The 15993-nt window shown below is 39.7% G+C and overlaps 2 protein-coding genes across 8 annotated transcripts; both read right to left on the reverse strand.

Annotated features, from left to right (window-relative positions):
• Positions 1 to 6282: 6282 nt before the first annotated feature.
• Positions 6283 to 12005, reverse strand: gja3 (gap junction protein, alpha 3). 7 transcript variants are annotated; one of them, XR_014030292.1, is made up of 4 exons: positions 11943 to 12005; positions 10943 to 11006; positions 8274 to 9856; positions 6283 to 7886 (listed from the first exon to the last, which is right to left on the reverse strand). XR_014030292.1 is itself a non-coding variant. In XM_081367628.1 (3 exons), exon 3 carries the CDS (start codon positions 9819 to 9821, stop codon positions 8511 to 8513), a length of 1311 nt encoding a protein of 436 aa, XP_081223754.1. In that variant the 5' UTR covers positions 9822 to 9856; positions 10943 to 11006; positions 11661 to 12005; the 3' UTR covers positions 6283 to 8510. The 7 variants fall into 7 exon arrangements, 5 of the variants coding, with proteins under 5 accessions (XP_081223754.1, XP_081223758.1, XP_081223756.1 ...); XR_014030293.1 differs by having other exon boundaries at positions 11661 to 12005; XM_081367628.1 differs by having other exon boundaries at positions 6283 to 9856; positions 11661 to 12005.
• A 1926-nt stretch (positions 12006 to 13931) lies between these two features.
• gjb8 (gap junction protein beta 8) lies at positions 13932 to 14732 on the reverse strand (the record flags this gene model as incomplete). Its single annotated transcript, XM_081367375.1, has 1 exon — positions 13932 to 14732. One exon carries the CDS (start codon positions 14730 to 14732, stop codon positions 13932 to 13934), a length of 801 nt encoding a protein of 266 aa, XP_081223501.1.
• Positions 14733 to 15993: the final 1261 nt, after the last annotated feature.

The following is a 15993-nucleotide window of genomic DNA, read 5'->3' on the forward strand; positions in this document are numbered from 1 at the left end:
ATTGGACAGTTGAAGACTGGAAAAATGTTGCCTGGTCTGATGAGTCTCGATTTCTGTTGAGACATTCAGATGGTAGAGTCAGAATTTGGCGTAAACAGAATGTGAACATGGATCCATCATGCCTTGTTACCACTGTGCAGGCTAGTGGTGGTGGTGTAATGGTGTGGGGGATGTTTTCTTGGCACACTTTAGGCCCCTTAGTGCCAATTGGGAATCGTTTAAATGCCACGGCCTACCTGAGCATTGTTTCTGACCATGTCCATCCCTTTATGACCACCATGTACCCATCCTCTGATGGCTACTTCCAGCAGGATAATGCACCATGTCACAAAGCTCGAATCATTTCAAATTGGTTTCTTGAACATGACAATGAGTTCACTGTACTAAAATGGCCCCCACAGTCACCAGATCTCAACCCAATAGAGCATCTTTGGGATGTGGTGGAACGGGAGCTTCGTGCCCTGTATGTGCATCCCACAAATCTCCATCAACTGCAAGATGCTATCCTATCAATATGGGCCAACATTTCGAAAGAATGCTTTCAGCACCTTGTTGAATCAATGCCATGTAGAATTAAGGCAGTTTTGAAGGCGAAAGGGGGTCAAACACAGTATTAGTATGGTGTTCCTGATAATCCTTTAGGTGAGTGTATGTTTTTGATATAAATTGAAACGTTTATTTTTTTATATTTAATTAATTAAAAAAAATTATTATTTAATGTTTAAAGGATTTTTTAAAACAATTGTTTCTAGTATTACTGCAATATAAAAAACACCAAAAGGACTCTTATGACAATTTAGAAGTCAGTTTTGTGTTACCCTGCTCTATTAGATTGTTAATCATTTTTAATCATTTTTCAACTTTAAGGGGATACATACACTATGGTCGCATCTGAAAACTTAGGCAGCTGACTTGTTGCCTTGCTGCCCTATCAGGCAATGACTGCAGGCAGTGTTTGAGCAAAATAGAGAGCGTTTTGGTGAAAACTAGTGAATGTTTAATTACTACAATAGTAATTTCTCGCTAGAAAAATTTGGTGTTTCAAGACCCATTGCCATGGTTTATAAAATCAAGCACCTAGCCATGCAATCTGCATTTACAACATTTGTGAAAAAAATGGGTCATTTTGAAGAGCTCAGTGAATTCAAGCGTGGTACTGTGATAGTAAAATGACATAAGTCCGTTTGTAAAATTTCATCGTTGCTAGATACTCTATGTGAACTCTAAGTATTATTGGGAAGTGGAAGCATTTAAGAACAACAGCAACTTGAAGCTACGAAGTGGAAGACTAGGTAAAGTCACAGAGTGGGGTAACTGAGTGGGGTAAGCTGGTTCCACGTATGAAGAATTCCAAACTTCCATGGCATTAATATCAGCACAAAAACTGTGCGGCGGGAGCTTCATGGAATGGGTTTCCATGGCCAAGCAGCTGCATGCATGCCTCACATCACCACGTACAATGCCATACGTCAGATGGAGTGGTGTAAAGCATACCTCCACTGGAGCAGTGGAAACATGTTCTGTAAAATGACATATCATGCTTCTCATATCATTCCAGGAGAACATTACCTGCCTGACTACATTGTGCCAACTGTAAAGTTTGGTAGAAGAGGGATAATGGTATGACCTTACAAAAAACAAGAAAACTTTTTTAACATTTTAGTATACTTTATGTAAGTTTACTAATAACAATGTACTAGTAGTATACATATAAGTGTACTATATCAATTCTAGGGACTAAATTGGCCCACTTTTTAGTGTATAAAATTATACTTACACACAGTAGTAAACAGTAGTAAACTTTGAGTACTACTTATCGCATGACTTTCTTTAAGTGAACGTAATGTCATACTTATAGTTTTAATAATTATAGTTTTCTTATAATCAATATTTTCAAACAAATCTATTGTATTGGATGCCAAAACGGGTTTATAAGTTTATTAGACCGTATGTAAAACTATGGGGAAAAAAGTATTTAATAGGTTACTCAATCAAAAGATTGAATACAAGTATAGACCAAATATACTTAGACCTTTCTGTCAGTATTTAAGCACTATTCTTAAGTGTAATTTTAAGTTTATTTCTAAGAAGTAGCCTACATAAAAAGTAGTCTGAAAGTATACTTTCTTATTTTTAGTTTAAAAGTGCTAATAGCATTTTGTAAGGGTGGGGCTGTTTTTCAGGGGATAGGCTGGGCCAGGCTCTTACAGTGAAGGGAAATCTTCATGCTTCGGTAAGACATTTTGGACATTGTCATGCTTCTTGCAACTTTGTGGGAACAGTTTGGGAAAGGCCCTTTTCTATTCCAGGATGACTGTGCCACAGAGCACAAAGCAAGGTCCATAAAAACATGGTTGGATAATTTTGGTGTGGAAGAACTTGACTGGCCCGCACAGAATTTTCTTAAGAAAGAAGATAAGGAAATTCCAAAAGAATGTTCCCAAGGGCAATTCTTGAAATATTCTTAAGTTCTCAAATATTTTTTGAGAAATAAAAATGTACATGACATTCGGCATAAAGCCTTTGCCCCATAAAGTGTACATTTATGTTTGTTTCACAGAAGAAATTATGTCATACAGGTTTGGAACGACGTGAGGGTGAGTGTTGACAATTTTCATTTTCTCTTTAACCATGAGATTTGTCGGTGGTGTTACTGCTTCTGATTACAATTAATTAGAAGTAACAACAAAACAGCATGGCGGTCAATGAAAATTATTTTGAAATTATATTATTTTTAGTTGTACAATTATTTAGTGTGACCTTAATAATAACAATAAATAAGTCTCTGATGTCCCCAGAGTGTGTATATACAGTTTTAGTTCAAAATACCCCACAGATATTTTTATATATCATGTCAAAATTGTCACTTTTTGAGGGTGAGCAAAAACGCACCGTTTTTGTGTCTGTTCCTTTAAATGCAAACGAGCTGCTGCTCCCGGCACAGAGGGCGGAGCTTCAAGAGCTTTTGTCCTTTTACCTCACACAGACAGGCACTGAAAATTTCGAAATACTTTTAGCCTTTTATGTTTAAACCAGAGTCAGACAATGATTGAGAGACCCAAGAAGAAGTGACAACATGTAGAATGCAACAGGACATTTCTGAATGTTTAGTTGATGAATTGATGTAGCTTATGTGTAGTTATCTTCTAGTCATTGATTAGCATATTCTTCTGGGGGGTGGGGTTTATGTAAATTTTAGGGTTTGTGATGTCACTAACCCGGGAGGAATGTCCTGTTGTCCCTACCAGCCTTTTGTTGTAGTCCTTAAAAAGCAATTCTTTAAAAAAAAAAAATCTCCCTTTGCTTTGAACTTAAGAATTGTAACTTTGTAGATGTTGTTTATGCTCGAACAGCAACATTACACACTAACTAAAGTTAGAAAAGTTAAATCATAAACAACCTTTAATGTAGGACGGATTGGTTATCTGTCAGATGGAAATGCCCTTCAAAAGAATATGATTTTTACCATTGAAAGAATCTGTTGTAATGTTCAAATCTAACATCAAAACATTGACCATCATTAACTGCACATGCACACCTTGGTCCTGACTGGGCCCCAAACATATTGAGTGTCTTTCCTGATATAAACAACACGGCACGATGGTATTCAGGCAGAGAGGCTGCATGAATTTCCAAGGTGATTAAAGGCTATAAATAACTGCCTGTGTGTTTTTAGTTCTGGGATGGTGAAGCCAAGTGCTACACATAGACCCTGCCCTTCATAGATAGCACTGCAACCTTCAACCCGCAGACAACCAATCGAATGACACCCCTCAAACACTGGACTTAACACCTACTGCCTATCACCTCCTCTTCAATGCCTGGCTCCATACTCTTCTTCCCACAAGCCTGTACCAAAACTATCCCTTTGATGTCATTGTTTTGCTCTACTTCATTGTCATTGATCACCGTCCTTATTCTTATCATAACACTGATGCTCCAAGTTAGTTCAATGTTGTATTCTGTGCTGTATTGTAACCTTAGGAGGTTTGCCAGTTTCAAATTTGCATTGTCTCTCTAATCCTTTGGCCCTAAAATAACCCAACACACTTGTCCTCTCATAGATATCTAGACAGAGAGCACATGAAACAGCCAGTCGAGCTTCGACTGCTGTGTGTGTGTGTGTGTGTGTGTGTGTGTGTGTGTGTGTGTGAGAGAGAGAGGCCGTTCCCACAACACACAGCATGTGCTGACTAAATGCAATAAGTGTCAGTTCAAATGGACCAGTGCAGTGAGAATTAAAGTTCTCTGAACTTGAACTCCAATGTCAGAGCTGACGTTTTTAAGCTGGCAGTGTTGAGATCCGCCTCCACTCAACATCCATTTCATTGTAGCCTCCCATGAACTGGATTCAGGGCTCCGTTTAAAATCACCATGAAATCAAAATTGACAGTTCTTTTTTATATGAATATTGTTGTATTCTCTTCTCTGATTACGGGTTTACTGGCGTGAGGGCGGGATCAACCTGTCACTCAAATGACATCACAGCAATAGCAAAACACAACCATCCAATCAATTCCTGATCAAGTTTCACTTGGATATCCATTACAATAAGGAATAAAAGACATTACAACTTTCATGATTTAATATTTTTTACAGTGCTGATTTATGGCTGACAGAGTGAAAACTATTATATTTTAAAAGATTTATTTTTTTATATTTAATTTGATATTCATAGTTTATAAATTAATGTCAATTAATTGTTGTCAAGTTTGACTAGCCATAGATTTTTTTTTTTAAAGAGGATGGATCAAATCTGCTTTCCTTGTTCTTTATACATTTTCCTCAGTCTTCCGGCTTCTTCTCATGGACAAGTTTCCTCTGATCCAGTATTCCCTTCATTCCAAGCCAAACCCCTCTTTTTGAGCAATCCTGTCATTTTTTTGTAGGCTGTAATGTGTAATGATGCAGCAGCCTGTCAAAGTTAGAGCTTCTAGCTCATAATTATTTCAATTCCGACTAAAGTAAAACGCCAAACAGGCAAATAATTATTTTAGTGTCTCAATTAGGATTCGGATTTTCTGCATGTTATTGTTGTTTATGTGTAGTGTTGGGAATTCTTTAAAAGGGAGTCCCTTCATTGAGTTTTTGAGATCACATGACCAGCTAAATAATACTAAAAAGTTATGCCAGGTTGGATATGTGTAAGCTCCAAACAACTGAGATGAATGGGAATGCTAACGGACAGTTCAATCTAGGTATTACCTTATAGCTACATTGCTAACAAACAGCTGAATATATTAAAGCTACTTAAAGGGGCAACATTTGTACTTTTTTACTTTCAGATTGCGAACAAAACAGAGCAGCATTTATCTGACACACACAGAACAAAAGTGGGGCGACAGGATCAAATGGGAACACAAATACAATTCACCCTTCACTGGGAGTTTGATTGACGGGCAGTCTGACCAATCATAACGGCAAACATAAGACAGGTGAGTTAGTAGATTAACGTCAGTGGACTTGGACCTTCTGATGTTCACTTATGTTTATTTACTATTTATTGTTTGAATTTCTTAAAAACATGACAAAATTTGAAAGCTGATTTGTTGCATCATATCAAAAGTAATCTGCTCTATCTTGTCTGTCGGCACATTGTACGTGCCTTCTTTGCTCCTTCCGATGTATTTTTCACTGCATACAGTAACTAACCCCCTAAGGCCCCCGCGGGTCTTTGCAAAGGGTCAGTTTGAGTAAACATTTATTTGGCAACATGAAAATTGCACGTGGGAACTTCTGGGAACACTCTGAGTAATAATCAAATATGGCCTGCATGGTTTTGGACTGTGTGGATCGTGGGGGTGATGTGTCATTAGTGTCCCTCATCATTCAGTCCCATTCTCACTTCCCCTGGAGGAATCTGGAGTGGAGGACTGATAAGCATAAAGGTCAGAGGTCAACGAGTGCAAGTTTTTTGGTTGAGATGTGCTCAGACTTGCTGCAGATTAGTTTCTCAGTATGGGGTTGCTCTTTATGATTTTGGCCTGAATTGCATTAAATTGCATAAATGCAGAGATGAGGATTTGAGACATTACCTTCTAAACTGTCGAATTAAATTCAGGGTTGGTTAAAACTGACAAAATGAACTTAATTAGGTGCTAACCTAACTAATCTCATAGTTCTGTGAAAGTTTCTGCCTTGATCTTTTCAGTCCAAGCCTTGATCTGACCAAGCCTTTTTAGTGAGCAGGCCTGCACTTGAGAGCACTCAACATCAGTAACATTAAACGTGAGTTTTGAAGCCTGCCGTTTACAAATGAAAAGGTCAGAGTAGCCTACATTTATGGTACAAAAAGTTTATTTAGTAACAGCTTTGTAAACATTTGAGGTAAATGAACATTTACATCAACTTGTTCTTATAAAATTGAATACACAAGGCACTTCTCTTAAGACAGCATCGAAACAGGCTGCTGTTCTGAGCATATGTAGGTGGTTCATTTCCCTGATTGGTCAGAATAATCAGCTCTGCTTGAGAAAATCAGTTCAAGAAATGAGCGTTATCTGAGAATAATGGGCTGCAACTAAGTACACTACAAACGGATCGAGATAGGAAAGAGCTGGCTGGCTGGCCAATTCAAATTCAGAATCGATGAAATGCTATAATCCACAATGTTCAAATTTCCTGCGGTCCTTTCAGGCCACCACAACAGTCCTAAAATAAAACATGGGAAACGTGCATATTTCTTAAACTCTACAAGTGCTGTTTTATAAATTACATTTGATGTTATTTAAGTGGAATAATACTGCCATCAACACAACGACTTTTACCATTAAGACATTTTCCTTTAAGGATCAAAAAATATTTCCTCCTTTCTATCAATGTAAGAATTATTGAACAGTGTTTTTTGCCTAAATGTGCAAATCTTCAACTATTTACTAAAATGTAAACTTTAAGAACCAAAAAATGACAAAATAACACACTTTGGTTTTTGGATACATTAAAACAGCGGAAAATAAATAACATACATCTGTAAATACTGTGATCTGATAAAAGCAAAAGTAATTCTGTCCTAAGGACAAACCTGCACAGTCTCTGTGTGATGAAGCAATGCACCTCTTTCTATTTCAGGGCTGTCTGTCTCTTTAAACGGATTGCCGAAGTCTATACCTGATAATGAAAGCATTGTACATTGTTTTTAAATGGGTCTCAAGAAAAAAATTAATCATGTTGTGCTGTCATGTTGTTACAGTATGTGTACCGAAGGCATGTTCTATGCAACAGCAGTAGTAAAATGAGGGCCTCACAGTAACCTGAAACTGGACCAACAAAGAGGAGAAAAAAAAAAGGGTTTGGAAGGGGGGTTAACTTCATATCAGCATAAGACACTTGCAGCATCTTTTTATGTCCATTTTGAAGTAACTACTTTTTGGCAACCACAAACTGACTACAGAAAAGCAATGCTTTTGATGACGATTTTTGTACTCATTCTCAACCAATTGCTTACATTTTTAGAAATAAAAATGCTCAAACTTTTCGATATATAGGATTTTAAATGTCACATGTAATGAGAGTTAGTACTCCCCTCCTCAGATTAACTACTTCAAAAGTGATCTTGTATTCCTGATGGCAAGATGGTCATATATATCAAAACTCTCAAATCCAAAAGAGGAGCAGGATGTGAACTTCAGATCATGGGATTGAAAAAAAAGAAAAAAGAAACGTGGTCCAGAGAATAAACAAGCTATATGAATTAAAACTGCACCATTCAGTAGTACAACAGTTATCTATATATGTCACTTGCCTCAGTATTATGTTCATTTTTTCATGTATGGATGACCTTTTTTTCTGTTATGCATTAAAGTATGCCACTTTCATCAGGCAATGTGCTTTTTTTCTTCCCCAACACTTTGATTTCTCTTTAGAGTGAGGAAATGTAGAGACAGATGCTGGAAAAACAAAGAGAACATTTTTCAAATGTTTCAAGATGAGTGTTTATGAATTTGACAACATCAACTGATTTTTTTCTAATTTCTAGCATGTTCTATTCCAGGCTTCAAAAATAAATAAAATAAAATATAGTACATGATAACTGTCTACTCATCTAAACCATAGATGGTCTTTAAAACGTAGTTTTGTTTGTAACCTGTTTTATTGCACTGCAAACATTTTATGTTTGGTGCCTTTGTTTTTATCATGAGACTTGGATACAATGTACTAACTAAACTGAACTGATTAAATGAACTGGCAATCTTTTAATTCTTACTTCAAGGCCTTGTCAGACTAATTTAAGTGGCGTTTTTCAGTGAATCGCTCCAGATTCTGGTATAGCATACCTGCATCAGGTTGGCTGTTCCATTCAACTACTGCATTACACTAACCAGCATTCAGCAGCCATCTTTCATAATCCCATAAGAGATGATTGAACTCTTTGCGATTTGATTTTACATCGCTCACTTAATGAATGGAATTAACTGTTCCATTCCAGCAATCTGCCTCTCACTTCCTCTTGTTTTTTGGTGTATTTCTTTGTGTTTTGTCCACAAAACCCTGCGCTTTGGGGTGGAGAGCCACTACACCGCCAGATCATCGGGCCTCGCTCTTGCGCTGCTGGCTTTACTAGCCCTGCTCAGTCGTCGAGCGTCAGTGAAAATGACGGGCGGCTCGTGCATCTCCACCGTGGTGGTGACGTGCCCCTCCTCCGGCCCAGCGCTCAAACCGCCGCCGCCGGAGGTGGGGGTGTCAGCGAGCTGAGCGGCGTCTTTGGCTTGCCGCCCATTATCGGAAGAGCGAGACGAGGAGGAAGGGGAGGGGGAGGCGGCGTTCATCTCCCGAGTCTGCTGCTCGGTGGCCAGGTTGGCCCAGTTCTGCTCGGCAGCCAGCCTGTGGTTGTTGTTGTTGCTGATGTAAAAAGGTGAGGACTCCTCGAGCTCCTCGCGCAGAGGGTCCATCTTGAACTCAGCCGTGGAGGGTGCCGACACGGGCTGGAGGAACACGCCGCCACACACGGCCATCTCCGTGTAGTCTGGCGGGTACCTGAGGGTTGGAGGCGAAGTTCTGGGAGACTCGGGCTCCGCTTCGTTCGCGTCGGGCAGCGACTCGCGCTCGGGCGCGAACTCGTTGGTCATGCCCTGTTTGACCTTCTTCCATCCGAGGTGATATATTTCTAACAGATTCAGCAAAAGGGACACGCAAGCCACCACAAGCATAAATATGATGAAGATGGTCTTTTCCGTGGGCCGGGAAATGAAGCAGTCCACCGTGTTGGGGCAGGGCCACCGCGCACACTTATACAGGGGCCGCAACTGGAAACCATAGAGGAAATACTGACCTAAAATAAACCCCACTTCAAACAGGGTCTTGAAAATGATGTTGAACACATAGGTGCGCAACAAGGCACCTCTAATGCGGATTTTGCCGTGCTCGTCTCTGATTGGCGGCTTCTCCTTTTTGCCGCCGCCGCCCCCACCCCGTCCACCGGCCTCCCCTCCCCCTCCGTTTCTATACAGGAGTTCTTTCTCCTCCTGGAGCCGGCTGGCCTTTCGCAGCTCCTCCTCACGCTCTTTCCGCTTCTCCTCCATACGAACAATGTGCAGGACGTGGCCCAGGTAGATGAGCGTCGGCGTGGACACGAAGATGATTTGGAGAACCCAGAAGCGGATGTGGGAGATGGGGAAGGCCTCGTCGTAGCAGACGTTCTCGCAGCCGGGCTGCTGCGTGTTGCAGGTGAAGTCCGACTGCTCATCGCCCCAGACCTCCTCGGCTGCCGCTCCCAAAACTAGAATCCTAAAAATGAAGAGTACCGTCAGCCAGACTTTGCCGATCACGGTCGAGTGTTCCTGTGCATTCTCCAAGAGCCGCCCAAGAAAGCTCCAGTCACCCATGCTTTACGATTTCTAGCCTAGAGAGAAAGTACAGTCTGCAGCCGAGAGCAAGAGCGAGAGACGGGGAGAGAGAGAGAGAAAGAGAGAGAGAGAGAGAGAGAGAGTGGAGTCAGGTGAGCAAAAGGAAACAGAGGGGAACAGAAAGGATTCATCAGAACTAGTTAAACTGTTAACAAAATAACATGTTACACTTTACATGATATGGATATGATCTTCTCACGTCTGTCTAGGCCTGTGCTGTGAATGTATGTTCACACAGACACAGCTAAAAGTACATAAACCTATAAAAAAAAAAAAAAACTTGCTCAGCTCTCATGAACTCACACAGCATGTCACGGTTCTGCATAAGATCCGAACTGTAAGCCCTGATGAAGCACTCGCCAGTTCCTCGCACAAATTCATCAAATGATGTTTGGGAAAATCGAGCAAATCAGCCTTGTCAAATATCACATTGACAAAAAAGTTTGACATAAACTTATGGATTTCGTGACCCCTCGCTATTTAACTCTCTAACTGGCTGCTATGAACCTGGCATGCACAGTGTAAGCAAACTCTCTATGGCTCGCTTTCTCTCCAGCCACTGACACACACACACATACACACTTTTTGAACACACTCAACACACAGTCTCTTTCTCTCTCATCTGTTCGCTTCACTGCCCAGCAGGCATGTGCTGAGATCGACATTATAATGTTCAAAAACAGTTGAAAGCGTTGACTGGACAGTGATGTGTGAAGAGCCCCGACAGAGCCAATTTCAGGACATCAAGGGGGAAAATGCAGTGAAATATGGAGACAATACCAGGCCACTTTTTTAAGTGTGAATCCACACTCATCATGTTTACATGATTATAATTGTCAGCTAAAACAGTACAATTCATGATTTCACCCTGTAGGTGCTGTAACTGCTTTGAAAAATGGATGAATCCAGAAATGAGTGTCGTGATATAACTTCAGGATTTTGATCAACACAGATTTATCTTTATCATAATAAGCACAAATAAACAGCAAGATTGAACAGAACCAGGGTGAGATAGTATTGCCACTTGTAAACAAAGACCCCCGAAATAGCAAAAGACATACAAAAGGCAGAAATTTTTTTTTTTTTTTAAATTTACTTACTAAAATTATGTTGTATTGAGGGCGGCAAATCCATCGACTAAGGTTCTAAACCAAGTCTATGACCCTGAAAGAGAAGGTGCAAGTTACATAATAATAATAATAATAAACATTTGTTTATTAATTTATTTTACATCTATCTTTGTAGATAACTTTATATAACTGCAAATATAATTTTTGTTAAAAAATGAAGAAAATAACACATACAAGATTATTTAAAAATCTTTTTAAATCCTTATATTAGTTCCATAGATAATAATCATTTTAAGTCCAGAAACTGTTGGTATGATATGGCTAATAATTTTGATCAACTACACCCCAAAAATCTTTTGGTTCCTAAGGGAGCTATCATTTTCATTACTGATATTAAAGTGGTTATTTTATAATGATCACTAATATTTATCGTCTTTGATCTATCTGCTAAGCATTTAATTCCAAACTGCTGCTGTTATATAATTAACGGATGATAGTAATTATCCACTGTTCTCACTGTACATTCAGGTCAAACTGTCAGTAGAGAGGCAGATTTTCTATTCTTTGCACTGATTATGCGCTCATACCGGTCATCTCAATCAACAGATGGTTTCTTGAAATGTGTCTAAATGATTGTAGCTGTTAGATTGGAGTCAAAGTTGATGGCCTACCAGCTAGCGAAAAGTCACATTAATTAATATGGGGTGTAAAAGGATAAAATATTCCGTACATCTAACTTAAAGCATACCTTGACAAGTAGGCAAACTTATCTAAAGAAAGCAATATCCAGCGGCCACTGGTGCCACAGTTTGAGTGCGTTGAAAGCATACAGACCTCCCAAAGGCAGCAGGAGCCCTCCCCGCTCCCCCCGTTCCCAAATCCTGGCAGCACTGCCAGCTTACCAAACTCTTTTGAAAGTGGCCGGCCAACTTATTCATTCACAAAAGTTCTTCACACATAGACCCGCGGCCAAACTCTCGTAGAACACCTAGTTTTTCATGGCAAATCGAGTGTGGAGACGGGGTCTCACCAAGCGCAGCTGTCTCCCGTTCCCAGCCATCGCTACTGTCACTTTGAGTGGTCATGCAAGAGTGCTGCGTTCAGAAAGTCATCGGCCAGTCAGCGCGCACGCCACGCCCCTGTCAACTGGGGTAAACTCATCGCCCCAACTTAACTATACTCGAACACACGATTTTATTCAGGTCTATAGGATGAAGACAGGTGCTTTATTTTACTTTATGCCACAGAATATTGTCATTAAAAATGATGAATCGAAATATAATACTAATTATTATAAAAAGAGTATTAATAGCCTATACTTTATAATAATAATAATATCATTGAGCAAGAGTGTTGAGAACAAAAATGGGACTTTTTAATTTTTGTATCACTCCGCGTTCAATGCGTTGATTGGTAGGCTAATATTCGAACGTTGATTCTGCTTTTGTTTCTGTGGAACTATTTTCGTTGGCGGAGTAAAATGATCATTAATAATCAAAAAATGTACATTTAGGTAGCCCACTTAAAAACATAATATCCAGTAAAATCACCTGCGGCCGAATCAAAGCAGTGCTAATGTTCAAAACTGTATTCTTGCTCGTGTAATAGCCTAGGCTAGTGCTTGATTATTCTCCACTGAAGATGTGATAGCCGCCGGGTGATAGTAGAGTGTGGAATTTTGAAACTTAATTAGGCTATTACATTAGTAAAGAAAGCAATCACTAAAAGCTGGTTTGTGGAAGTAAAAATTCATAAAAAGATAAAAATTTGTCTCCAGTCAAAAATTCCGGAATTCTTGCAGGCTATTGGCACGGGAAAGTATCCAGTCATGCAGCAGGCTTTGCCTAAAATAGAATGGAAATGCACCGCCCTCCATTGGTTTTCCTGAGAGAATCCACCAGTGAAAATCACAAAACTGACAAACACATCAAACATTTACAAAGTAGTTTTTTATTAAGATATTCATATAAAAGTTAAGTTGTTAGCCAAAATAAAAAAGAAACGTAGGCCTATTTATTTGACAACCAGTTTACGATAAAAAAATTATCGTCTCAGCTTGCGTAAACAGCAGAAGATTCTATCAATAGGCTTAGCTACCATGTGGAAACTATTCCAGCGGTTATTACAGCATTAAAAACAAAACTGTTCACCGCTGACTTGTAGTCCTACTCAGAGGAGAAAAACTAAATGGAAGATAACATGACAGTTGACGAAGCGCGAATCCACGTGCGCGCTCTCACCTGTCAACACGTAGACTGACTGACATGGTGTCATAGAGTAGACGCGGCGCGCCACTAGTAAACATTCTCATGCATGCGACTACAGTTTATTTGGTCTCAACTTAAATAATAAGTCACTGCTGTAAGCTGTTATGACTCCTACCGGGGATTTCAATGCAACGATATTGTGAAACGCCTTAAAACTAAACAGACTTGTCATTGTTGTGAGCATTTAAATCAAGCCTACCAAAACAATCACAAATAAAAACATAAGCCCCCCTCAGCTCTATACATTATAGTCTAGTTCATAAAAGTCTAGTCTAAAACTGCTGATGGGTAGGTTTTATTAAATAAAAATGAAAAATAAGTAAACAAAGCAAAATTCAATCATGTAAAAGTCCAAATAAAGAGAAGCATGTGCAATACAAAGTAAATGATCCCTCAAAAACAGGACACTCAATTTTGTGCAAAGGTCTCTAAACTTCATTTATGTTGTTTGACCACTAGGAGTCACTCTTGGGCTTTTCTAATGCCATTAGAGTACTGAGGCTACTGAGCAACGTGAAAAATAAAAGTCAACAACCCCAACATTTTTGCAGTCAATGCAGTGTAATACTCCCTAATCGTCTTTTGGGAAGGAATGTATGATTTTAAATGAAGCATGCTTGAAAACCTCTCTCAGGTCTGCAGCTTTGTTCTGTTCTCAGGGCAACTTGTCAAAAAACAGCTACAAATCACATACTGTTAAAACACTGTAATCTACGTGCCTATTATCCTCCATGATGGTAGAATCGAGTCACTTAAAGAGTCTTATTGGTCGAGGAGTCCGAAGCGGATGACGGCAACCTTGTGTTCTTTTCGTTCTGTAAGAGCGCCTTTTCTGTGGACATTTTATCTTGGTGTACAAAGGCGCGCCGCCTCTTGGTTCTGGCCGAGCACCTCAGCAATGCCTTGACGATCAAGTAGCTCAGTTCAGCCACATTGAGCACAATGCAGATGGCAGAAGATCCCACCATGAAAATGGTGAAGACTGTCTTCTCTGTTGGCCGTGAGATAAAGCAGTCAACTTTATTGGGACAGGGCCACTGCTCACACTTCACAAGACGTGCCATCTGAAACCCATCGTAGACATAATACAATGCGTACATGAATCCGGCCTCGAAAAGGAGCCGGAAGAACAGGCTGGAGGTGTAGGTCCACCACAGCGGCCCAGTGATGGGAAGACGCCTCTTCTTCAGGCTTTCCAGGTCATCCGCTTTTGCACCGCCAGAACGGTTGGCCAAAAGGCCTTTCTTTACGTTGCGTTTGCGGTACGCCACATGCATAGCCACCAGCAAAGCCGGTGTAGACACAAAGATGAGCTGCAGGCACCAGAAACGGATATGTGAGACTGGAAAGAAGTGGTCGTAGCAGACGTTTTTGCAGCCGGGCTGCTGTGTGTTACAGGTGAAGTCGGACTGCTCATCTCCCCAGACCGTCTCGGCGGCTATTACAAGGATGCTAATGCGGAAGATGAAGAGGACAGACAGCCATATCTTTCCCAAGCTGGTGGAGTGTTTATTCACCCCTCCCAGCTGGGCATAAAGTGCTCCCCAACTCATCCTGTCAACTGTTGCTCTCAGATCCTAAATAAAAAGAAAGAGAAAAAGAACATTTGAATTAGCAACTTTGAATCCTTTCACCATTTGTTTAGGCACGCAAACTGGAGCTGTTTTTAATAGCTTTAAAATAAATAATAAAAAACCACACTTTTAAATATTTGGAGGTGTATAAACTTGTTTAGCCTACACAGTTTTATTGACAACTTTTCTGTTAACTTTTGAGTTCAAAATTACATTTTGGATGATAAAAATACTCACAGACAAATAAAATACACTGAGAATCTAGGACACACTGTTTTTTAATAATTTGTTAACTACTTTTTTTTCTGCTATATATAAACTATAATTCCATGTCTTCAAAAAGACTCAACATATTGGATTGCAAATAGCCTATTTTTATTAACATATGCTTATTTATTTAATAACATACAATACTTTATTAATTAGCCTAACACATACTGCAGTTCATTCAAAATAAAAGTTTTCACACATTTGGTATATAACTTTGGTTATATTTGGTCGAGCTTAAAGTGATAGTTCACCCAAAAATGAAAATTCTGTCATCATTTACTCACCCTCAAGTTGTTCCAAACCTGTAAAAATGCCTTTGTTCTGCTGATCACAACGGAAGATATTCTGAAGAATGTTTGTAACCAAACAGTTGTGCCCCCTCCATATATGGAAGTCAATGGGGTCCATCAACTGTTTAGTTACCTATTTTCTTCAAAATATATATTTTTTTGTGTTCAGTAGAAGAAAAAAAAAAAAAAAAACTCATACATATTTGGAACAACTTGAGGATGAGTAAATGATGACAGGAATTTCATTTTTGGGTGAACTATCCATTTGACACGTCAAAATTTAAATTATCACATAAAATATCAGTGAGGATTATGGCAGTTTCACAAAAGTTTACCTGTCAGCTTACAAGATGATTCAGACCAAATCCATGATATATTGGCTATCCGTCCAGGTGAGTAAAAAGTAGGCTAGTAAATTCACTTGCGGAGTGTCTTGTAGTCTTGAGAGTGAGATGAAGTGATTGACTGAGGACAGTGAGCGCATATTTAGTGCTCTCTCTCTCTCTCTCTCTCTCTCTCTCTCTCTCTCTCTCTCTCTCTCTCTCTCTCTCGGAGAGGTGCACCTGACGTCGGGCGGAGCCACCGCATTCATTGGATGCTTCTTGAGCTCGCAAGAGACAAAACTAGAATTCTCCATCTCTACGGAATGCGTCGCGCGCTTGCACAGCTCAACCAGAGGC

Source organism: Scardinius erythrophthalmus (assembly GCF_964197995.2).
Source record: "Scardinius erythrophthalmus genome assembly, chromosome: 6".
Lineage (NCBI taxonomy): Eukaryota > Metazoa > Chordata > Actinopteri > Cypriniformes > Leuciscidae > Scardinius > Scardinius erythrophthalmus.